The sequence below is a fragment of the Manacus candei genome, unplaced genomic scaffold (assembly GCF_025592945.1).
Source record: "Manacus candei isolate 608988 ecotype Guabito, Panama unplaced genomic scaffold, ASM2559294v1 h1tg000003l, whole genome shotgun sequence".
In the NCBI taxonomy this organism is placed as follows: domain Eukaryota; kingdom Metazoa; phylum Chordata; class Aves; order Passeriformes; family Pipridae; genus Manacus; species Manacus candei.
The window spans coordinates 20,664,601-20,690,126 of NW_026138051.1; the positions used below are offsets into that span (position 1 = coordinate 20,664,601).

At 49.0% G+C, this 25,526-nt stretch overlaps 1 protein-coding gene across 1 annotated transcript in view; it reads right to left on the minus strand.

Moving 5' to 3' along the window:
* Positions 1-2,859: 2,859 nt before the first annotated feature.
* LOC127471468 (uncharacterized) overlaps positions 2,860-25,526 on the minus strand; it is a 185,287-nt gene continuing 162,620 nt past the window's right edge. Inside the window, exons 87-92 of the mRNA XM_051788394.1 lie at positions 19,919-20,044; positions 19,586-19,723; positions 16,364-16,558; positions 15,713-15,902; positions 15,171-15,232; positions 2,860-2,985 (exon numbers count right to left, since the gene is read on the minus strand). Of these exons, the coding sequence (XP_051644354.1) occupies positions 2,860-2,985; positions 15,171-15,232; positions 15,713-15,902; positions 16,364-16,558; positions 19,586-19,723; positions 19,919-20,044 (837 nt within the window). The remainder of the gene's footprint in view (positions 2,986-15,170; positions 15,233-15,712; positions 15,903-16,363; positions 16,559-19,585; positions 19,724-19,918; positions 20,045-25,526) is intronic.

The window sequence follows — 25,526 nt, forward strand, 5'->3', positions numbered from 1 at the left end:
TGGCTTTAGCTCTCCTGAAGGAAACGTTTGGTTGGAGAGGCCTCAAAACACCCCCAGACCCTTTGCCACTAAAACACCCCCTCCCAGTTCTGTGAAATCATCTGGTGCAGGCAGGAAAAGTGTCCACACAAGTTCTCTGAGAGGGGCAGAGACAAATATGAAAGCCTGGAAGATCTGTGAGCTGTAAAGAGAGCATGAAGTTGCACCCCAAAGGGAAAGGTGCTGCCTTTGGCCTATCCCAGTAGAGGGGTCTGGTGAAATGCTGCCCTAAGAGCTGTCTGTCTCCAGGGTTTGTAACCAAAACCTGGTTCATGGGGCTCATATAGAGACATACAAAGGCAGTCAACATGGGAATCTGCAAAGCTCTCTTTGTGTAAAACCTCAATATTAATGCAAACCTGTATCTAGCAACTGATGGCAATTTTGGTGCAGGAACAGATATGGCCCTGTGACCTCATAGGCACAGGCTGTTCTGGGTATAGACAGGGCAACAAGTGACTTTTCATTGTGTTTTTTGTTTGAGAAGGATAGCCAAGACAAGAAAGGAGGGGCATTAGAAGAGTACAAATACGTGGGGAATCTCGGCTGGACCGAGACCCTAACATGGAATGAAAAGGTGATTGAGAATAGAGGCCTTAATCCTGATAAAATATTGATGCACCCTGAGAGAGGAGAAAAACACCAGGAGAAAGCTGTCCCGTGAGAACAAGGACGCTGTCCCATGAGAACAAGGACTTATTTTGAACAAAGTGCCTAAGTAGAATGTAAACATAAGAAGAAAACAAGAACAGATGTGCAGAGAGACTGTGAGAAAGTGTCACGGTCTGATGAGACTGAACTGTTTGCTAAGGAGGATGAGTTATGAGGTAGACCAAACTCCTCTCTCTCAGCAATTGTAATATCAAAATTAAGGGGCTTTACTCAAGGAAAATGTGGAAAAACAGAAGAAATAATAACCCTTCATTGAAAAATATATATATGTTGGCAAAAACAGCAACAAAACCACAGAAGAACCAGACAGCAATCTCAGAGGGAAAAACAACAACAACAGCAACAACAAAAAAGGTCTAGAATACTTCTCTGTCCTTTAGCACAGTCCTAATTGTGGTCTGCAGGGAGCGCTGTGGGCTCCGTCAGTCACCCGCGGGAAGAGGGGCCGGAGAGAGCGGTCCCGGACCGCGTGGGGAAGCCGAGAACAAGATGGGGGTCCTTCCCTCTGTGGGGACGAAAAGGAAGGCAGGCAGCACACTCCCATGGGAACTCACCGCTGTCTCAAGTGGCGGGGACTCACCGCAGTCTCAGGTGGTGGTATCTCAGAAAAACTCCCCCTCCTCTCCCGCGGGCAAGCACACTCTGTTGAGGCACAACAGCTCCGGGGAGCGGGGCAGACAGGCAGGTCGAAGCCAGCAGGATAAGAAGTCGAGCTGACCAGGATGAACAGCCAAAAGAAAACTAGACCTCCGGTCCCCCTCACCAAAAATGCCTGTCTGCACCCAGGGAGCCAGCCACGCCGTCTGCCTCCTCGCCTCCGAACAGAACCAGCCCCCTCCCCCCCCCCCTCCAAAATGGGCCATTAACCTAGGCAGGCTACATCTTTTGTAACACTAATGACCTCCCTTCACCCCCCCCCCACTCACTCCGTTTTTTTTCCCTTGGAGTGGGGCAGGGGGAAGAAAAATTCCCCTGATTTCCTAATCTATAACAGAAAGTAAGACTGAGAAAATCCACCTATTGAGAATTGTGGATTGTGTATTTGAATTAACCTATTTGTGTAGAATACGTGAGCCTAAAAACCTGCATTTAAGGAGCTGTAAAGACAGCTCCACGGCGGCCGCTGTTCCCTTTTTTCTTTCCAATAAACTTTCTTGCTGGATACTTTTTGTCGCAGTCCATTCCAACAGCGACACAAATATGAATGTTTAAGACTCTGGTTAATGTCTCAGTTGAGCTCAGGCCAGAGATGTCTCCCCTTTCTATCCTAGTGTACCTCCAGGGTCCCGTCATGTCTCTCCAGCCACCCCTTTTTATCTCCAGGGCTGTCTCTGGGCAGCTCAACCCCATTCTGGGAGGGACAGTGGAAGGCACAGGTGCAGCTGGGGAGAGAGAAATCCATGTTTGTTCTCCACTGGAGCAGAAGCACCTGATCATTGCACACCCCCATTGCCAGAGACATGTGAGCACAGCAGGGCCTCTGCCCCTGTGTACTTGTGCATCCAGGGGAGCATCAGTGTGGGCTTACCCGGAGCTGGATCACAGGGTTTATGGACACACAGGTTCAACTGACACAGGGGGATGGAGATTATGAGAAATAAAATAATCTGGTTTTATTATAAGTAAAGTTATGTAAGTAGGAAACGGGGTGTTGGGACTTCCTTCTTACCTCCCATTTAATTTTATTTCAGGCGTCCCGCGAAGATTGTAAGGTGAAAGGCCCCGTCAGGGCTGTACACCAAGGGAATATTGCGGCCGAGGTAGGATACAATATCAGCCACGTGTCTTTTACCCCTGTACATGTACAGAGGGGTACGTCACCAATCAATCAAACTGTACAGGGGGTATGCCCTGATCCAATCAGGTGGGACCAATCAAGTGAGGAGCCAATCAGGTGGGAGGGTGACACCCACCCGCCAGTTTGAAAAGTACCCTTTTAAGGTAAAATACTTGTTACCTGCTGAATATTCAAGATATTGGGTAACTGAAGAGTATAAGAAAGACACGGGCTCGGGGAGGGGTGTGCTTTTCCAGGCGGGCGGCTTGGGACTGCACCCAGCGCTGCAAATAAAGGATCCTTTTCTGTAAGTTTCCTTGTCCTGCGAAAGTTTTTTTGCCGTTTCTATAAATTGATAGAAGAGAATTTTCTCACAATTTGGGGGCTCGTCCGGGATCCAACGCCCGGCAGCCTTGGGCTGGGGGGCCAACATCCAGGGAGGCGCGCGCCCCGCCCAGCTTGGCGGCCCGAGGACGAGACCCCCCGGTCCAGGGCGGCTGCGGAAAAGGACCCAGGAAATACGGCTGCAGAACAAGGAAAACAGAAGAGCCGGCCGGCATATAGGGTTAAAAAGACCGCGGCAACACACGAATCACAAGAACCCGGTAAGGGAGTCATTTAAACCTAAGGGGGTGGATTGGAGTCCCTCGGAGGGGCAAGTTGGGGTCCCTTGGCTGAGGGGGACTAATTGGGTTTCGGGAGAGTGCGTGAGAGTGACTGAGACGTGCCTAAAGGCGCGAAGCGAGAGGGAGTCTTTCTAACTGCGTTTCCACGTCTCTCGCGAGAGGACTGGCCAGTGAAGAGACGAAGTGATTGGTGAGACGTGAGACTGAGAACTCCCGGGGGAAAAAACACAGTGGGGGGGATAAAAATTGAAAAAAGATTAGTTTGGGGTAACTCGTAGTAGGGGTTTGATACGTTTTCAGCAGAACCGGAGCGAGAGAGGCGTGCTGTGCTGTGTAAGTCCCAGGTGGGAGAGCTATATTGTAGCTGCTTTTGTTTGAGGAGGTGCCTGCCTGCTCCGGAGGGGCAGGGCGGCGTGCGCTCCGGTGGAGGGGCAGAGCGGCGTGCTGTGTGTGTCCCTGAGCGTGCGGCCTTTGTTTGGAGGGGTGACACGTGCTCGGAGGAGACCCGAGCGTTGCGGTCTTTGTTTGGAGGGGTGACACGTGCTCGGAGGAGACCCGAGCGTTGCGGTCTTTGTTTGGAGGGGTGACACGTGCTCGGAGGAGACCCGAGCGTTGCGGTCTTTGTTTGGAGGGGTGACACGTGCTCGGAGGAGACCCGAGCGTTGCGGCCTTTGGGGACCGGAGAGGCGTGCTGTGCTGTGTGAGTCCCGGGTGGGAGAGCGATATCGTAGCTGCCTTTGTTTGAGGAGGTGCCTGCCTGCTCCGGAGGGACGGGGGCGGCGTGCGCTCCGGTGGAGGGGCAGAGCGGTGTGCTGTGTGTGTGCCTGAGCGTGCGGCCTTTGTTTGGAGGGGTGGCACGTGCTCGGAGGAGACAGGGGTGAAGCGTGGTCTGGCAGGGGCCAGAGAGGCGTGCTGTGCTGTGTGAGTCCCGGGTGGGAGAGCGATATCGTAGCTGCTTTTGTTTGAGGAGGTGCCTGCCTGCTCCGGAGGGACGGGGGCGGCGTGCGCTCCGGTGGAGGGGCAGAGCGGTGTGCTGTGTGTGTGCCTGAGCGTGCGGCCTTTGTTTGGAGGGGTGGCACGTGCTCGGAGGAGACGGGGGTGAAGCGTGGTCTGGCAGGGGCCAGAGAGGTGTGCTGTGCTGTGTGAGTCCCGGGTGGGAGAGCGATATCGTAGCTGCTTTTGTTTGAGGAGGTGCCTGCCTGCTCCGGAGGGACGGGGGCGGCGTGCGCTCCGGTGGAGGGGCAGAGCGGTGTGCTGTGTGTGTGCCTGAGCGTGCGGCCTTTGTTTGGAGGGGTGGCACGTGCTCGGAGGAGACGGGGGTGAAGCGTGGTCTGGCAGGGGCCAGAGAGGCGTGCTGTGCTGTGTGTGTCCCAGGTGAAGACTGAGACAGTGATATTGTCCCTATCTTTGTTTAAAGGGGTCCTCCCCGGCCAACCCCTGGGCGGGGCATTCCCGCAGGGGTCCTCCCCCGGCCAACCCCTGGGCGGGGCATTCCCGCAGGGGTCCTCCCCCGGCCAACCCCTGGGCGGGGCATTCCCGCAGGGGTCCTCCCCCGGCCAACCCCTGGGCGGGGCATTCCCGCAGGGGTCCTCCCCCGGCCAACCCCTGGGCGGGGCATTCCCGCAGGGGTCCTCCCCCGGCCAACCCCTGGGCGGGGCATTCCCGCAGGGGTCCTCCCCCGGCCAACCCCTGGGCGGGGCATTCCCGCAGGGGTCCTCCCCCGGCCAACCCCTGGGCGGGGCATTCCCGCAGGGGTCCTCCCCCGGCCAACCCCTGGGCGGGGCATTCCCGCAGGGGTCCTCCCCCGGCCAACCCCTAGGTAGGAATCCCTGCAGATTTTTCCGCTACCTCTGGGATAAGTATTTCCTTTCCCAAGTTTCAAGTTTGGTATTTCTTGTTTAGTTTTGGCAAAGTGTGTATAATCCTATCAATTAATTACAATGGGAGTTACGGGAAGTAAAACAACTGTAAAGGAGAGGGGAAAGAAAAAATCAGAAAAAATACCTAATATTCCCCAAGACTCCCCCTTAGGCAGAATGTTAGAGACATGGGACGAAGCCAGGTGGACTCGGAGAAAAAATAAGGCAACTATGATACAATATTGCATATATGAATGGACAAAAGAACCAATAAAATCAGACTACCTTATCTGGCCCCAATTTGGCTCTTTTGACAACTGGATTTGTCAAGCCCTTAATACCTATGTCAATAAAAAGGAACCATGGAACCAAGAAGAAAGCGCTTATGCGGCATGTTGGTTAAAACCCATGAAACTCTTTCCAGTTACTGTAAACAGTAAAACAAACAAAAACGAGAAAAAGAAAAAAGGCCCAAATTGGGATCCAATAGAAGAGTGTTTAAATAACCCCCCTCCATACAACCCAGACAGAAACCAAGCTAATGGAGCACAAGATCTAAACAGAACTCCTCCTCCTCCTTCTTCTCCTCCCCCTCCTCCCCCTCCCCTTCCCCCTCCTCCCCCTCCTCTCCCTCCTCCCCCTCCTAGCCCTCCTCCTAGTCCCCCTCAAACACGAAGGAGGAGAAAAGAACAGGAGTCAGAAACACCAGGAAAACTCTATCCCCTCAGAGAAGTTCCCATGTACGGAGCACAAGGAGGGGTAGGATATGTAAACGCTCCCCTTACCAGTACAGAAGTCAGGGAATTCCGAAAGGAAATGAAAAAGTTACTAGAGGACCCACTAGGGTTAGCAGAACAATTGGACCAGTTTTTAGGCCCAAATGCATTCATGTGGGACGAAATGCAATCTATAATTAAGAGTTTATTCACTGTAGAAGAAAGAGAAATGATTCAAACTGCAGGAATCCGGGTATGGAACAGAGAACACCCCCAAGGAGTAAATGGTCAAAATGGGGAACAGAAAATACCCGTAGCTCGCCCGAATTGGGATCAGAACACAGATGAAGGGAGGCAAAATATGATTGATTATCGTAGTTATATCATTAAAGGAATTAAAGAGGCGGTCCCTCGAGGGCAGAACTCAGCCAAAGCCTTTGATGATCGACAAAAGAAAGATGAATCACCGTCAGAATGGTTAGAAAGACTAAAAAGAAATATACAACAATATTCAGGGGTACAACTAGACTCTCGAACAGGACAAGAACTATTAAAGGTCTGTTTTGTAACACATTCTTGGCCTGATATTAAGAAGAAATTAGAAAAGATAGAGGATTGGAACGAGAAAGGATTGAACGACTTATTAAAAGAAGCCCAAAAGGTGTATGTACGAAGAGATGAGGAAAGACAGAAGAATAAAATTGAAATAATGATGGCTACAATTAAAGAGATGAATAAACAAACAACAGAACAAAAAGAAGAAGAAGAACCCCAGAAAGGATATAGCCATGGACCCAGAAACCAAAGGAAACAGAGGACTCAATATGTCAACAAATTCACTAAGCGGCCAGACAGGAAGGAGACAGAAGGAAGAACCCCAAATACGCAAGGTAGAAGACAAATTTGTTGCTACTACTGTGGGGAAGAAGGCCATATACAAAAAGAATGCAATAAGAAACGGAAAGACATCCGAGTCTACCAATTACAAGAAGACTTAGAATAGGAAAGTCAGGGGTTCTTTCTCCTGGGGTCAGAAGAAAGAAAAGAACCCTTGATAAATTTAAAGATAGGACCCCAGGAGAAAGACACTACCTTTTTAGTAGATTCAGGAGCCCAAAGAACTTGCATAATTCAACCTCCACCAGGAGTAAAGATTTCTAAACGCACAGTTACAGTAATGGGAGCAAAAGGAGAAACGTTTGAAGTACCCATAGCCCCAGCTGTAACCATAAAAGGAAATGGGAAAATAATTGAAGCAGATTTACTAATTACATCACAAGCTGGAGTAAATCTACTAGGAAGGGACCTAATGGGCATTCTAGGGGTGGGAATAGTACCCCAAGGGGAAGAGGTGACAGTCAAACTTTTTGTGTTGCGTGAAGACTTAGGGATAAATCCCCAAGTCTGGGCTGAAGATGGGAACCGAGGGAGACTGGAAATACCGCCCTTCAAAGTAGAATTGTATTCCAATATACCCATTCGCATTAGACAATACCCCATTCCCCTAGAAGGGAAAAAGGGTCTTCTACCAGTAATAGAGAAATTAATTCGTGACAACCTATTAGAACCCTGTATGTCACCATACAATACCCCCATCTTACCGGTGAGGAAAAGTGATGGAACTTACCGATTAGTCCAAGACTTGAGAGAAATCAACAAAATAGTTAGAGTACGTCATCCAGTTGTTCCAAACCCCTATACCATAATGAGTAGAATATCCCCCGAGTATGAGTGGTTCTCAGTAGTTGACTTGAAAGATGCATTTTGGACCTGTCCATTAGATGAAAATTCTCGAGACATCTTTGCCTTTGAATGGGAAAATCCAGAAACAGGAAGAAAACAACAACTAAGGTGGACAGTACTTCCACAGGGGTTTTCAGAAGCACCCAACTTATTTGGACAAGCCCTAGAAACTGTGATGAGCAAGTTTGATACACAAGAAGGAACCGTCATCATACAATATGTAGACGATTTACTAGTGGCCGGAAAAACACAAAAAGAAGTAGAGAAGGAAACAGTAAGACTGTTAAATTTCTTGGGGGAACAGGGATTGAGAGTATCAAAGAATAAACTTCAATTCGTGGAAAAAGAAGTAAAGTACTTAGGACACATTATAAAGAATGGAGGACGTAAGCTAACCCCAGAAAGAATAAAGGGAATTTTAGACCTCCCTCTCCCAAGAACAAAGAAAGAGATCAGACAGTTTTTAGGATTAGTAGGATTCTGCAGACTATGGATTCTAGATTATAGCAGTAAAACAAAATTCCTGTACGAAAAGTTGACAAATGACACAGCACCCGAAAAAGCCTACCAAGCAGAATACTCCCCAGAAGAGGTGAAGGAATTTAACAAATTGAAAGAAATTTTAACCCAAGCCCCAGTGTTATCTTTGCCCGATCTAAAGAAACCCTTCGATCTTTACGTGAATGCCTCAGAAGGGACTGCCAAGGGGGTGGTCACCCAGGACTGGGGGGGAGTCAGAAAGCCGGTGGGTTTCCTATCAAAAATATTAGACCCAGTAATCAGAGGATGGCCCGCCTGTGTCCAGGCGGTGGCTGCTACAGCCATACTGGTGGAGGAAGCAAGAAAATTAACATTTGGAGGAAAGATTAAAGTACACACTCCACATGCAGTAAGAGCAGTCTTAAGTCAGAAATCTGGAAGGTGGATGACAGATTCTCGAATTCTAAAATATGAAACTATATTAATGGAAAAAGACGACTTAAGCCTGACAACTAACTCATGTGTAGATCCATCTCAATTTTTGTATGGACAAGGGAATACCGAGAATGATATAACTGCACACAATTGCTTAGACATTATTGATTACCAAACAAAGATCAGAGAAGACTTATTAGACATCCCTATAGAGGGAGGAATACATTTGTTTACAGATGGATCATCAAAAATCATAGAAGGGAAACGAAAAAGTGGTTATGCAGTAGTTGATGGAGAAGATCTCACAGTGGTGGAGTCAGGGACTCTGCCAAAGGACTGGTCTGCTCAAGCGTGTGAAGTTTATGCAGTGGTCAGTGCCCTACGCATAATTGGCAGTGGGATGGGAACCATATATACTGATTCTAGATATGCCTGGGGGGTTGCACATATATTTGGGAAAATCTGGCATGAGAGGGGAATGGTAACCTCCCAGGGGAAAGGTTTAAGTCATCGTGAACTTCTAGAAACCTTGCTAGAAGAAATCCAAAAACCACAAGAGATTGCCATTGTACATGTGAAGGGGCACCAAAGGGGAAAAGATATGATCTGTCAGGGAAACGCTCGAGCTGACCAGGCTGCCCAAGAGGCCGCTCTCAGCCTCAGGACACCTGAAGCAAAAATTATGGCCCTGATACCAGTTCCAAAAAAAGTATCCCAGCCAGTGTTTACTGAAGTTGAACAACAAAAACTGATTGAAATGGGAGCCAAGAAAGACGAGGAGGGAAAGTGGTTTCTCTCAGATGGGAGACAGATACTATCAGAAGCAGTTACACGAGAAGTACTAAAGGAACTCCATAACAGCACACACTGGGGCACCCAAGCCTTAGTAGAAACATTTTTGAGAGCTTACGGGCACCTGGGGGTGTATACTGTTGCTAAACAAATAACAAGCCAGTGCATGATCTGTCAGAAAGTAAACAAAAGGGTACAAAGAGCTCGCTCCCTTGGAGGGCGAGAACTTGCAACTAGACCCTTTCAGAGAATGCAAGTAGATTTCACCGAATTTCCTCCTGTACAAAGATGGAAATACTTATTGGTAATTGTAGATCACTTAACCCATTGGGTAGAAGCATTTCCAGTCTTAAAAGCCACGGCCCAAAGTGTAGTTAAAACATTATTAGAGCAAGTGGTTCCCAGATTTGGACTACCCGAAACCATAGATTCGGACCGGGGATCACATTTCACTTCAAAAATTTTAAAATTAACGTGCGAGGCTCTACAGGTCTCGTGGCAACATCATACCCCGTGGCACCCCCAGAGTTCGGGGAGAGTGGAACGAATGAACCAAACTCTGAAACGAACCATAACCAAAATCACCCTGGAAACAGGGTTGCCATGGACAAAATGTTTACCTTTAGCACTCTTCCGGATCAGGACAGCCCCCAGAAGAGACCTAAATATATCTCCCTATGAGATGTTATTTGGGCTGCCTTATCCATCGTGCCATAAAACCCACCAAAGTCCAACTCTGGAACTAGGCGAAAAATACCTCAGAGAATATGTCACAACAATAGCCAAGAGGTTAGACGACCTCAGGCAACAGGGACTACTTCCCCAAACTGTTAAACTAGAGATGAAAATACACAACATTTCAGTGGGAGATTGGGTTTTGATAAAAACATGGAAAGAAGAGCCCCTCAAAGCAGAATGGGAGGGGCCATACCAAGTGGTATTAACCACTGAAACAGCAATACGAACTATAGAGAAGGGGTGGACCCATAGTACAAGAGTCAAAGGGCCTATAACACCCCCTTCCTCCACTCCCGAGTGGAAATGCCAAGGAGAGTACCCAAAACTGAAAATAACCCGGAAGTAAAATTTTGTTTTTACAGTCTCCAGGAGAGGACAACAGCCAAGGAACACCACTCCCAACAAACGAAATCGGAGACCCAGCACGAAGGAGTGACTACCGCTACTAAGACCCATAGTTCTTAGAGAACGACTGCGCATTAGGAAATAGATAACCAACCAACAAAATTTTTTGTGCTATTAAGTGCCAAGCTATACTCGAGCGCAAAGACAGAGCAATAGAGAGCAATAGAGGGCAAGACCAGATTAGCCTCTATACTTGCCACAAGAAGATCTTCCCATCCTGCTGTCGGCTGCAATCCGATAGGCATGGACAGTGGAGGTATATGCTATACTGGACCTCTGCTTATCTTAGCTGCGCTCCTGCTAGTGGTTGTTGCCAATGACCACTGCCAAAAATGTTACCAAAAGGCATACTATGAAACAGGTGCGGTAACCATCTTTATGGCACATGAGTATGTGAACGAAGTTTGTTATGACAAGGAAAAATTAGAAACCTGTGTGATAGGCAACAGACGCTATGGGATAGCACAAAACTTAGGACCAGAAGGGACACGACTAGGACGAAGTTGTCCCGTAAAAGAAACATGGATTTGCTGGGATATCACTAGTGAATGGGGGGCCCCTGAAATAATAATAGAAGAAATCATTGAAAATACTGAGAGAAAACAATCCAAGAACCACCCGCTGTCACAGTTAAGCAGCCTATATTCTGAACTGACAGGGGAGATAGATGGAAATTTTGAGCTCCCGGCAATGGGACAAAATCTATTTGTTGATCTAGCAGAAAAAATTGCAAAAGGGTTAAGAGTAAGTCGATGTTGGGTATGCGGAGGGCCTTTAATGGCAGAAGAATGGCCCTGGAGAGGTTTTAGTCTGGATGCCCAAGAAATACTCAAAGGAAATTACACATTTTCTCATAATAAAGTGAATAGGTCAGAAGGATGGATATTAAGCTCCACAGTAATAGGGAGAGATTGTATACGGAGAACAGGACCACATTTTGCGTACCCAGTCGGAGAAACCCCTTGCAAGCGAACCCTAAAAACCAACTCCACTCACAGTGGGTATTTCCCACAAGCCCCAACTAACTATTGGTCAGAAAAAAGGAGCCCCAACTGTGAGTGGGATGCGAACAAAAAACTATATCAATGTAATAAAACCAAAGTAAACCCTTTTTCCGGAATAACGGAAATATCAATATTTTGGGAAAATGCTGATAGCCTGTCCAAACATTTTTGGAAAGCACCAAATGGACTTTTTTGGATTTGTGGAAAAAGGGCATATACAGTCCTACCAGAAAATTGGAGCGGTTGTTGTACCATAGGAATAATTTTGCCTGGATTTTTCCTATTGCCCTTGGAGAGTGGAGATGAATTGGGAGTCCCGTTATATGACTCCCTTAACCGAAAAAAAAGAGAAGTAAAAGGGAGAACACCTTACATTGGGATCAAAGAACACTCAATAGGGGGAACCCAAAAATGGGGGGAGGAAGAATGGCCTCCTGAGAGAATTATTGAGTATTATGGACCAGCCACATGGGCACAAGATGGTACATGGGGTTACCGTACACCCATTTATATGCTCAACCGAATTATACGACTCCAAGCTGTAGTAGAAATAGTTATAAATCAAACCGCAAAGGGATTGGAACTAATAGCTGAACAACAGCGCCAAAGTAGAGCAGCCATATACCAAAACAGATTGGCCCTAGACTACCTTTTGGCAGAGGAAGGAGGAGTCTGTGGGAAATTCAACACCTCAGACTGCTGCTTACAAATTGATGATAACTATGAAGCTGTCATGGAAATAGCCTCCAACATCCGAAAAATCACCCATGTCCCTGTTCAAAAATGGAACTCCATAGTTGATGGAGAATGGTGGGCTAAATTCTTTGGGGGGGTATGGTGGAAAAAAGTGGGATTCTTTTTATTATGTGCTGTCTCTGGACTGTTGTTCATACCCTGTCTAATCCCATGTTTTATGAGATTAATTTCTAGTGTTGTCCAAGGGATGCAATTAACTGCCATGCCAATGGACCCGAAAACCACTACAGCTAGAGACCCAGAAATCCAGAAAATCATGATCTTGCGACCAACCCCCAGACAGACGAAAGGCATGGAGAAAGCACGGAAAGCACTGCTGGAGTGGGAACTTGCCAAGCAAACGAAAGAGATGAATAAGGCACAAGATATACTAACTGAGTGGGAACGAACACGGAAAACCTAAAAGACAATCAACAAAACAAGAGACTTATAATAAAACCATGAATAAAGACAAAAAGGGGGGATTATGAGAAATAAAATAATCTGGTTTTATTATAAGTAAAGTTATGTAAGTAGGAAACGGGGTGTTGGGACTTCCTTCTTACCTCCCATTTAATTTTATTTCAGGCGTCCCGCGAAGATTGTAAGGTGAAAGGCCCCGTCAGGGCTGTACACCAAGGGAATATTGCGGCCGAGGTAGGATACAATATCAGCCACGTGTCTTTTACCCCTGTACATGTACAGAGGGGTACGTCACCAATCAATCAAACTGTACAGGGGGTATGCCCTGATCCAATCAGGTGGGACCAATCAAGTGAGGAGCCAATCAGGTGGGAGGGTGACACCCACCCGCCAGTTTGAAAAGTACCCTTTTAAGGTAAAATACTTGTTACCTGCTGAATATTCAAGATATTGGGTAACTGAAGAGTATAAGAAAGACACGGGCTCGGGGAGGGGTGTGCTTTTCCAGGCGGGCGGCTTGGGACTGCACCCAGCGCTGCAAATAAAGGATCCTTTTCTGTAAGTTTCCTTGTCCTGCGAAAGTTTTTTTGCCGTTTCTATAAATTGATAGAAGAGAATTTTCTCACAGAGATGTCTTCACTCGAGGTGCTCACGTGTCCATGTACAATACAGGGAATAGATTTGATAAGGATTTATCCATCAGACATTGTCAATATTTGTGCAAGTCACAGAGATCCTTTTGGCTCAAGGCATCCAGAACACATTTCTGATGGGTGTAGGAAGGGCTGGGACTGGTGAAAGGGCTGGGTGTGGACATGTTGGCATGGCCAGAGCTTGTGGGGATGTGTTGCCCTTCCAAGCCAAGCACTGGCAATTCCCCACCAGAAGTGGTGCAGACGAGCCCAGGGGTTGGCACAGGGCAGGTTCCTGGGGACAGGGACAAAGCCGGTGGGGGCTGCAGGGATGTCTGTAAACCCCATGTGCTGTGGGGGGTGGAAGTGGGGTTGTCCTTCCTGGAGTTTCTCTTTCAACACCCACAGTTCTTCTGGTTTTCTGCAGTCACCAAACACCTCCCTGGAGAAGGTGCCATTGCCCAGCCATGTTTCTCTGGCCTTAGAGATGAAGGGAAGTCTGTGGGCGCCTCATTTCATGTTGCCTGAACATCTGTCAAACACTACGGTGCGTGAGGCAGAGCAGGGTCCTGGGTCCCTTTGTCCATGTTGGCCTGAAACGAGTCTGCGCTCAGCCCTGGTGATATGGCTGAGAGGCTACAGCCAAAAGTGCATAAGCAGGAGAAGCCGGAGAACAGGCAGCAACAGCTGGAGCCTCCCAGCCCTGTGATGGTTTGTGGATGAAATGAGGTGTGGTGGGACACCCTGCTCACCTTGGGTGCTGCAGGGGAGGGATAGAGGCTCTGCAGAAGAGGGTGACAGGGAAGGTGAGGATGGGGAATGCCCAGACTGTCCATGAGCATCATTGGCCTCTTTAGGCAAGTGCTCCTCAGTTTATATGCCAGGCATGACATTCTATGCAAGCTATGCGCAAACCTTTTTCCCTAACCCTAACCTTAAAAAAGAGACTGCAAGCTATACGCAAACCCTTTTCTCTGAACCTAACCTTAAAAAAGAGACTGCAAGCTATGCGCAAACCCGATTCCCTGACCCTAATCCTAAAAAAGCGAATGCAAGCTATGTGCAAACCCTGTTCCCTAACCTTAACCTTAAAAAAGAGACTGCAAGCTATGCACAAAACCAGTTCCCTAACCCTAACTTTAAAAAAGAGACTGCAAGCTACTAGGGTTAGGGTTAGGGTTAGGGTTGGGGTTAGGGTAAGGGTTAGGGGTTAGGGTTGGGGTTAGGGTTAGGGTTAGTCAGAATCTGTCTCAATGCGCGATCTAACTATCGTGGGTTTACCCCATTCCAGGAACGCAGTGGTGCCCAGTAAACCCCTCTCGGGCTATAGGCCTGATTCAGTACCCACCGCTGTCAGAATCTTTTGCTTTTTCTCTTGGGTCTCTGCTTTTGCTGTTGCTGTTCTGTTGCGTGTCTGGTAGAATACCCACCGCCGTCTGGTATGTACTCTGCTTCTATAGAGCACTGGCCCCGCCCACTGGGTGGAGTCAAGAGGTGGAGCCAGTGCTGATTGGTCCGTGTCACTGGCTTTGCCTACTGGGCGGAGTCAGTGCTGATTGGTCCACACAGTAACTTCAAGCCATGCGCAAACCCTTTTCCCCAACACTAACCCTAAAAAAGAGACTGCAAGCTATGCGCAAACCCGGTTCCCTAACCCTAAAAAAAACCTGCAAGCTATGCGCAAACCCTTTTCCCTACCCCTCACCTTAAAAAAGAGACTGCAAGCTACTAAGGTTAGGGTTAGGGTTAGGGTTAGGGTTAGGGTTAGGGTTAGGGTTAGGGGTATGGGTAAGGGTTAGGGTTAGGGAGAATTTGTCTCAATGCACGATCTAACAATCGCGGTTTTAGCCCATTCCGGACACGCAGCGGTGCCCAATAAGCCCCTCTCAGGCTATAAGCCCGATTCACTGCCCACCGCTGTCAGAATCTTTTGCTTTTTCTCTTGGGTCTCTGCTTTTGCTGTTGCTGTTCTGTTGCGTGTCTGGCAGAATACCCACCGCCGTCCAGTATGTACTCTGCTTCTATAGAGCACTGTCCCCTAACCCCAACATTAAAAGAGAGACTGGAAGCTATGCGCAAACCCTGTTCCCTAACCCTGTTCCCTAACTGCTGTACAGTGTATTTCTTCATAGGGTTCCCCTCACTCACATACTGCTCTGAAAGAAACAACATGAAAGATGCTCGTGTGAAACAGAGATACCACCTTCCAGCAGATCCGAAAGGCAGCCCCACTGTGTGGGGCTGTGAGCCCTTTGTAGTCAGCTGGTAACAACAACAACAACAACAACAATAACCACAACAGCAGAGGCAGCTCCGAAGCACAGGTGGCTCCACAAAGACTGATTTTCCACAGTCTTTTGAGGGTTTACCTTGACAGGAAACCAAGTCCATGAAGGAATGCTCAGAGGAGACAAAAATCAGAAAAAAACAGGCACCAATGCAAGAGTTTGTTGTCTACAAACATTAAGGAGAGCTGGTGCAACAGAGCCCTTATTTTCTTGGAGAGAAACACTCCGTGTGATTCAGCAGAAGGAACAGCCACAGTGCTCTGTTGCTTCCTCTCTTCCTTTAGTAGAACTAAAGCTGACATGCATACCATGGACTGCTGTACCAGCCAGGAAATACATGATACGTACTGAGTTCAGCAAGGAAAAGTCGTGTTAGTGGGGACAGCTTTGGCGGCTGGTCCGTGATTTTCTTTGGAATGCTCTTCTTCCGAGTGTCTCCTTTCCCGGTGCTTGTGCTTGGCATTTCAGTGTTGGCAAAGGTGACTTCTTCAGGTTGTGGTGCTGCAGCAACAGCTGCCATTGCAGAGCTCTTGAGGATCTGTGGCAAGAATTAGTTTATGTCAGAAAGGTGGCTTGCAGAGGTGCCCTGAGATCCTAGTCAAATGCAAACCCTTCAGAAGACTTGGCCACAAGTCGGGCTCTTAAACTGTCTCTTGCTGCCCACTTCACAAAGTGAATGGACGAGAAGAAAAGACTGGATTTACACGAGTTCCTGGGCAGTTTTCTCTTCAATTTTCATGCATTTTCTCAACTGGGCCGTTCAGAGGGGCAACTACCCTCTAGGGCACAGTTATTGCTGTGTGTCCTGCAAGGGACACTCTGACTCAACTTGGAAGTTCAAAACCCCTTTTCCAGGTGTCAGTGGCTGGGCTGAAGCATCATGTCATGGCAGGGCTAGAGCCCTCACAATCTTCAGCCATGCATGGCAAGCACTGGCTGCTCAGGAACTTGCAGCTCTGAATGACACCAAAGGCAGTGCTAACCAAAACTGGCACTTACTGATTTCATTCCTTCAGGCTTTGCTTTGACGTTTTCCTTCTCTGCTTGCTCTTCCTTACTCTCTTGTCCAGAAACAGAGGGAGCCAGCAGAGGTTCTGTTGATGGTGTTGTGAACCTCTCTGTAAGGAATCTCCTGACTGCATTGAGCAGAGGCCTCATGTTATTGAGACTACCGGATTTTTCTAAAAATGGATGCTGCCCAAAGGAAAAAACAAAGAAAGAAAGGAGCCATTACTTTCCAAATGCAGTTTCCCACAGGTTCCAGCAGGATCCCTCTGGTTACCAGCAATACACATCAGGAGGACTGAGGGCACCATCTACACCTCCAACTTCATGTCCAGGACCTTGCTATCACAGGTAAACATGGCCCATAAGGCCATTATTCAATTTCTCAAGGTGTCTGCAGCAAGGAGGTTTGCCTTGCCAGTGCTCGGGAATGCCACTTGCTGTCTCGGGCCTTTTCCATTTCAGAAAACTCAAAGGACTCCCTTAGGTTCCTCTTCTCTAAAGACTTGGGCTATTTTAGGTGTGAAAACTGATGAGGAGCATAAGCCCCTCCTCGGGAAATTCCCGTACCTCTAAGAAAGGTCAACCCCAGGAGGATGCAGGCCTGTGTGTTGTTCTGAAGAGCACTGAGGTGGAGGTTCTCAGCACCCAGACAAGAGCAGGGACACAAGGGGCAGAGCGCTGATGGACTCAGCTCTGGCTTGCAGGGAGAGCAGTGTGTGCATTCCAGCCCTGCCCCTCCCTGTGCTGGCTGCCACCTTCCTTCCCAGCAGGGACAGCCCAGTGGCACCTTCTGCAGCTCCCTCTCTCTGCCACAAAACCTGCCAGAACCCTGGAGCACTTCTGGCCTGCTTGAATGTGCCAGGCAGCAAATGGGGCTGGGACAAGGCCCGCTCAGCTGTCCCTCCTTGGGTGGCAGAAACCTCAAAGAGTGGGGCAGGAGGGACAAGCTGGACCCCCTCTGAGGCTCGCAGTGAGCTCCCCACAGCCCCTTCCTTCTCCCAGGCCATTAATACTCTGACCACTTGGCTGGGACTGCTTCCTTGGGTCCCCCTCCACCAATACCATTTCAGCCTCTGGACCTGCTATTATTCTACTCCAGGTCTTTTGCCACCAGGTACAACCAAGTGTCCTCCCAAAGTACAAGCCAGGGCCACAGACAGGACCAGAAGGTGGAAGACTTTTCCTTGGAGGAAAGGCCACGAGAGATGGCACTGGAGAAGAGAAGGTCCCATGGAGAGCTTATTGTGGCCTTTCAGTCCTTCAAGGGGACACATTTTTTCAAAGGGCCTGTTGCAATGGGACAAAGGGTCATGGTTTTCAAGTGGAAGAGGATAGATTCTGGTTACATCTAAGGAAGTCATTGTTTAGAATGAGGGTGCTGAAACACTGGCACAGGAAGTGCATAACCCATCCCTGGTCAGGTGGGACAGGGCTCTGAGCAACCCGGGCTAGTTGAAGATGTCCCTGCTCGTTGCAGGGGGGTTGAACTAGATGCCACTTAAAGGACCCTTCCAAGCCAAATTGTTCTAGGATGCTACTTAGTTGTCATTTGAAAAGCACCAAGAGTGGAGATTAGTAGGAGAGGAAGCCTCCTGATGCCTCTGAGTTTAGCTGATGACAAAGCCCATCCCTGGACAGCTGTTTCACCTGCAGCCACTTTACCTGCAGAAGCTGCCTGGTAGGCCATTGGGGCCTCACATTCCAGTTCAGGCAGGACTGCAGGAAGGAACGGAACACAGGAGGCGGATTTCTGGGAGTCTCCAGGTCGGGTGGCACATCCTTAGGCTTGGGACAAAGGAAACACAAGACAGCCATTAACATCCCTCCCCGAGGGGAAGAGCCCCAGCACAGGCCAGTCTTTGCTTTCTGAGAGTTGACCTGGGGCTTCTCCAGGAGCCCTGATCAACATTAGGACAAAACAAATATTGTTAAAAAAATAGGAAGTTGCAGCTCTTAATGACACCAAAGGCAGCGCTAACCGAAGCTGGCACTTATTGATTTCATTCCTTCAGGCATTACTTCTCCAACAGCCACAGGTTCCTTCTCCACTTCTTCCTCTTCATTTTCCTGTCCAGAGTAAGAGGGAGCCAGCGGAGGTTGTGTTGCCACTGTTGTGTCCTGGGGACAGTCACTAGAGTCAGGGACAGTCACCATTCTGTCCCTTGCAAAGTTGGATAGTTACACACAATAACAAAATGGTCATTTGACACCAGACCAATCCCTTGTTCATTGTTCATGGTTTTTCTGAAATAGGCCCTGTGGAGGGGCAGGTACATCCAGGGGACAGCTTCTCCTGTCTCCGAGGAATCCTGCACAGCAATCTAAAGACTAAAAGGAAGGGTCAAAATCCCCTTTTCCAGGTGTCAGGGGCTGGGCTGAAGCAACATGTCATGGCAGGGCTCCAGCCCCCACACTCTTCAGCCATGAAAAGCAAGCTTGGTCTGATCACAGGTTCTAAATTACACCAAAGACAATGCTAATGTAGTCTGGCACTTACTGATATAATTTCTTCAGGCTCTGCGGCTCCAACAACAGCCACGGGTTCATTGTCCACTTGCTCTTCTTTACCCTCTCGTCCAGAAAGAGAGGGAGCCAGCAGAGGTTCTGGTGTCGGGTTTGTGCCCTGGGGACAGTCAGAAGAGTCAGGGAGAGTGACCATTCTGTCCCTTGCAAGGTTGGATAGTTACACACAATAACAGAAGGGTCATTTGACACAAGACCACTTTCTTGTTCAATTTACATAGATTTTCTGAGCAAGGTTGTTCAGAGGAGCAGGTAGTCCAGGGCACAGTTATTGCTGTGCCTCCTGCAAGGGACACTGACTCAACTTGGAAGTTCAAAACCCCTTTTCCAGGTGTCAGTAGCTGGGCTGAAGCACCATGTCATGGCAGGGCTAGAGCCCTCACAATCTTCAGTCCCAAAGAGCGAGTGCTGTCTGCTCAGGAACTTGCAGTTCTGAATGACACCAAAGGCAGTGCTAATGTACTCTGGTACTTACTGATTCCATTCCCAGTCCAGTTGAAGATGTCCCTGCTCGTTGCAGGGGGTTTGAACTAGATGCCACCTAAAGGTCCCTTCCAAGCTAAACTATTCTAGGATGCTACTTAGTTGTCATTTGAAAAGCACCAAGACTGGGGATTAGTAGGAGAGGAGGCTTCCTGATGCCTCTGAGTTTAGCTGATGACAAAGCCCATCCCTGGACAGCTGTTTCACCTGCAGCCACTGTACCTGCAGAAGCAGCCTGGTAGGCCATCGGGGCCTCACATTCCCGTACAGGCAGGACTGCAGGAAGGAACGGAACACAGGAGGCGGATTTCTGGGAGTCTCCAGCTTGGGTGGCACGTCCTTAGGCTTGAGACAAAGGAAACACAAGACAGCCATTAACCATCCCTCCCTGAGGGGAAGAGCTCCAGCACAGGCCAGTCCTTGCTTTCTGAGACTTGACCTGGGGCTTCTCCAGGAGCCCTGATCAACATTAGGACAAAACAAATATTGTTAAAACAATAGGAACTTGCAGCTCTGAATGACACCAAAGGCAGTGCGTACCAAAACTTCCATTCCTTCAGGCATTACTTCTCCCACAGCCACAGGTTCCTTCTCTACTTCTTCCTCTTCATTCTGCTGTCCAGAGTCAGAGGGAGCCAGCAGAGGTTCTGGTGTCGCTGTTGTGTCCTGGAGACAGTCAGTAGAGTCAGGGACAGTCACCATTCTGTCCCTTGCAAGGTTGGATAGTTTCACACCACCTTAATCTGCTTACACATTAGAAACCAGCCTAGACATGCACTTGGTCCTACGGGCCTCAGTTCTACAGTGCGCATGTCCCAGGCCAATTTAACTCTCCAGCAAATTAGGGGAGTTGAAGCCCCTCCACAGTCCCAGCTGCCTCTCAGTGGCAGGGCATTACATCCCATTGTCCCAAATTTGCTCTCTTTACCAACTAGTTAGACAGTGCTGCATATTGCTCTGACTTAGATGTCCCACCACGGCTAAAAGCAGCAAACAGTCTTCTGCCTGCAAACCCAGACCTTCCTCTGTTTAAAAGCTCTTGAACAGAAAATGAGAAAACAGCCAGGGATCCCTTGGCTGCTGCTGCTGCTGCTGCAAAGGCACTGACATGGACTTTCTTTCATGGACTTGCTTTCAGCCTCTCAGGCTGGCACTCTGTTGTAACAGGCCAAGCTCACAGCTCGCTCCATGATTCTTAAAACTAGGAACGTCAAAGCTTCCTTTTCCACTCACAGAAGGACGGGCTGCTCTCTGTCCACCTCCATATCCACTGGTGATTCCGTCTGCAATGGGCAAGGCAAAATGAAGCAGATGCTGTCAGAAAACTGCCTCTTGTGGGGAATCCCATCACACAAGGCAACCCAAATAAAGAGCATTTTTCTTTCACAACATCTCTCCAGGATCAACAGTTCTTTTGCACAGCAAGCAAGAGAAGAGGACAAAACATCACATTCATCTTCTTCTACAGTTTCCTGTCTATTTTTTATGCTGTTTTCCCAGGAAATAAAACAAATAGAAACTCCATCAAGCAAATGTAAATTGTCCATTAACAGTCAATGCTTCTGTTCTGCCCAAGAGCTAAAGCAGCTTTAGCTGAAGAGCTAAAGAAGTTTCCTCTTCTTTTTTTTCCTTTTTCTGTTCTGTTGGTTTTTGGTTTTTCTTTTAATAAATGCCAAGCATCAGTTCTCTTTAGCTTGCTGAAAATAGTTCCCCAGAAAAACAGACTCCACAGGCTATCCAGTGGAGGGCACAGAACCCCCTCAAGTTCCATTCCAAATGCTGTCCACACACAGACCCCCCCCTTTTCAGACAAAGCTGTTGACAGGAGTTCTACCAAACTAAGGGCATCTTAAGGGCAGTTTTGTTTCTAAATCATCTCAGTGCCTAAGGAAGAGTTTAAAGAACACAGCCATGCCAAAGCCAGGTATGCTGCCCCCAGGAACAAACACTACTCACCTCTCGGGAAATCCATCACCTGGCAGGGCCTGTCTGGAGAAAAATAAAAATTTGATGAAAAGAGCACAAACTCATGAACTGCAGCACAGATTTGCCAAAACACTTTAGCAAAGCTGTGCTGCAGTCCAAGGGGCACAGCCCCTTGGGGGAGGGAAAAGAAAACCGCTCTCTAGTTTGCAGGATCTCCACTGAGAGCTCCTCGATCCAGAAACTCTTCTTGGACGCCCGTTCACAAGCTCTCCGCTGAGAAATCCTCAGTCCGAGGACTCCTCTGCGACGAGCACGCTACGAACTGCACCGCAAGCTGAGGCCCTTGGTGCCTGACTGAGAGCGTTGCACGGACACTGCAGGAGAGTTATGGGGTGTTGTGCAAGTGCCCTAGACAGTACAGAGTCCAGGTATGCCCATAGCACTGTAACACACTATCTATATACAACGGTCATAATTCTACAGTACCTTGTGTGTCTATATATTTTCTAAATTTGCACACCCCCCATATAATGCTCCCACATTTAGTAATCTCCATGATGTCAGTTGTGCCATTTCATGGGGAGCCTCCAAGCCATGAGGATCTGTCATTTTGTGGGGCCTCTCCCAGGGAAGGCTGTCACCCTCTGTGTCAGATTCAGTTCCCCGGGCAGAACTGGGATGCCTAAAGGACACTGACCTGAGCACAAGCCTGTGGAACAGCCCAGCTCCCTCCCCCTCTGTCCAGAGTGGCACAGACACTCCCGACCTTTCCCAGGAGCTACGAGGCAACCAAGAGGTCAGGAGGCATCGCCAGAAACGACTCCATCACTCTGCTCTCTTTTGCCCTTCTCGAGTCCTGCGCAGACCCAAGGTGGCAAATCCCATCAGTCCGTGCATTTCCATGCCTGGCCACGATTCCCCTCTGGAGCAGCCCACACCCAGTTTGTCTCTGAGTCCGGAAGATTAGTCTGGTCCCAGAAAGATGCAAGCACCCTGGGCTGGGCTTCTTCCAGCCTGGCTCTGCGCATGCTGAGGCTGCTCTGCGCTCTGCCCGGGCTCTGCGGGGGCTCAGCCCCTCACACTGCTGCTCTGAAAGCCTCACATCAGACGTGCCCTTTCGGAGCACACGGGCTGACCTTCTGCTTTTTCAGCTGAGGAAGACTCTCATCCAGGCACAGAGATTGCAAGTAGTCATACAAACCCAATTGTCAAGAACTCGAACACTCTACGGTCCCAGTTGAATACCTGTACCCGGTGGGGTGATTTATCTGCCCCACTCTCCATCTGGTTGTGGCTGGACTTGCAATTGCACTTTCTTCCCCATATAGAAGTACTGCGACTGGGCAAACGCAGGCCAGTGGGATGTATTCCAAAGGCAATGTGGTCTGGAGCCGATGAATGAAAGAAGCCCTTCCCCAATTCCAAACCATGCCAAAACCCCCATCAATGGGACTTCCCAGCTATGAATAACAACAAAAGTTAATTTAATAATGAAGTGGCTGCAAAGATCAGAGTAGATATGTGCCACGGCCCGGGTGGGGAAGGAAACAGGGACACGACAGTGCACAGAAGACTCCACCAACATAGAAGGAAGGGATGCAATGGCTACTTTATTAGGAGGAAGGAGGACTTATGTAGGGTTCAGGTGAGGGAGGTCCGATAACCGGGGCGGAGCATGGGACGGACATCTCAGGGTGCCCCAGGATTGGGGAGTAGGGAGAAGGAGGGAGGAACTTGGGAGGAGTCAGGTATCTGGGGCCAATGGGAGCTCACTCCGCACTGCGGCATTTTCTGGCCAATCAGTGTGGGATGAGCGGGAAAGCAGGGGAGAGTAAGGGAGAAAACAACTTTTGGTGGGAATAACTGGGGACAAGTTCAGACATGTCTGGGGTAGTACAAGTCAAGGGGATTGATACAGAGGTATATGTGTGGGTACATTAAACTGGCTTCAGAACTGGGTAAAAACATGGAAGTCCATAAGTTGGTGTTTTCCTCAAGCACCATTCAGGTCTCTCCAAGCTCGGAAACGCTGCCATTCTGTTTCTTGTTCCTCCACACATACGTTGGCTGTTTTCCAAGTCCTTCTTTACTCTGCCTCCTTTGCGAGTGGAGGCATATCAGTGTTGGGAAAGGAGACTTCTTAAGGTTGTGGTGCTGCAGCAGTGCCTGCCATTGCAGAGCTCTTGAGGATCTGTGGCAAGAATTAGTTTCTGTGAGAAAGGTGGCTTGCAGAGATGCCCTGAGATCATAGTTCAAATGCAAACCCTTGGGAAGATGCTGTTGGCCACCAGTTGGGCTCTTAAACTGTCTCTTGCTGGCCACTTCACAAAGTGAATGGACGAGAAGAAAAGACTGGATTTACACGAGTTCCTGGGCAGTTTTCTCTTCAATTTTTATGCATTTTTGAACTGTGCAGAGGGGCAGGTATCCCCAAGGGACAGTTTCTCCTGTCTCCTGCAAGGGACCCTGACTCAATTTGGAAGTTCAAAACCCCTTTTCCAGGTGTCAGTGGCTGGGCTGAAGCACCATGTCATGGCAGGGCTAGAGCCCTCACAATCTTCAGCCATGCATGGCAAACACTGTCTGCTCAGGAACTTGCAGCTCTGAATGACACCAAAGGCAGTGCTAACCAAAACTGGCACTTACTGATTTCATTCCTTCAGGCTTTGCTTTGACAACTTCTTTCTCTGCTTGCTCTTCTTTCCCCTCTTGTCCAGAAAGAGAGGGACCCAGCAGAGGTTCTGGTGCCTGTGTTGTGGATCTCCTGGCTGCATCAATCAGAGGAGCCATCTCATCAAGACTCTTGGATTTCTTTAAAAACGGATGCTGCACCCAAAACGAAAGAAAAACCAATAGAGCCATTACTTTCCAAACACAGATTCTCACAGGCTCCAGTGGGATTCCTCTGGTTACCAGCAATACACATCAGGAGGACTGAGGGCACCATCTACACCTCCAACTTCATGTCCAGGACCTTGCTATCACAGGAAACATGGCCCATAAGGCCATTATTCAATTTCTCAAGGTGTCTGCAGCAAGGAGGTTTGCCTTGCCAGTGCTCGGGAATGCCACTTGCTGTCTCGGGCCTTTTCCATTTCAGAAAACTCAAAGGACTCCCTTAGGTTCCTCTTCTCTAAAGACTTGGGCTATTTTAGGTGTGAAAACTGATGAGGAGCATAAGCCCCTCCTCGGGAAATTCCCGTACCTCTAAGCAAGGTCAACCCCAGGAGGATGCAGGCCTGTGTGTTGTTCTGAAGAGCACTGAGGTGGAGGTTCTCAGCACCCAGACAAGAGCAGGGACACAAGGGGCAGAGCGCTGATGGACTCAGCTCTGGCTTGCAGGGAGAGCAGTGTGTGCATTCCAGCCCTGCCCCTCCCTGTGCTGGCTGCCACCTTCCTTCCCAGCAGGGACAGCCCAGTGGCACCTTCTGCAGCTCCCTCTCTCTGCCACAAAACCTGCCAGAACCCTGGAGCACTTCTGGCCTGCTTGAATGTGCCAGGCAGCAAATGGGGCTGGGACAAGGCCCGCTCAGCTGTCCCTCCTTGGGTGGCAGAAACCTCAAAGAGTGGGGCAGGAGGAACAAGCTGGACCCCCTCTGAGGCTCACAGTGAGCTCCCCACAGCCCCTTCCTTCTCCCAGGCCATTAATACTCTGACCACTTGGCTGGGACTGCTTCCTTGGGTCCCCCTCCACCAACACCATTTCAGCCTCTGGACCTTCTATTATTCTACTCCAGGTCTTTTGCCACCAGGTACAACCAAGTGTCCTCCCAAAGTACAAGCCAGGGCCACAGACAGGACCAGATGGTGGAACAACTTTCCTTGGAGGAAAGGCCACGAGAGATAGCACTGGAGAAGAGAAGGTCCCAGGGAGAGCTTATTGTGGCATTTCAGTCCTTCAAGGGGACACATCTTTTTGCAGGGCCTGTTGCAATGGGACAAAGGGTCATGGTTTTCAAGTGGAAGAGGACAGATTCTGGTTACATCTAAGGAAGTCATTGTTTAGAATGAGGGTGCTGAAACACTGGCACAGGAAGTGGATGCCCCATCCCTGGTCAGGTGGGACAGGGCTCTGAGCAACCCGGGCTAGTTGAAGATGTGCCTGCTCATTGCTGGGGGGTTGGACTAGATGCCACTTATAGGACCCTTCCAAGCCAAATTATTCTAGGATGCTACTTAGTTGTCATTTGAAAAGCACCAAGAGTGGAGATTAGTAGGAGAG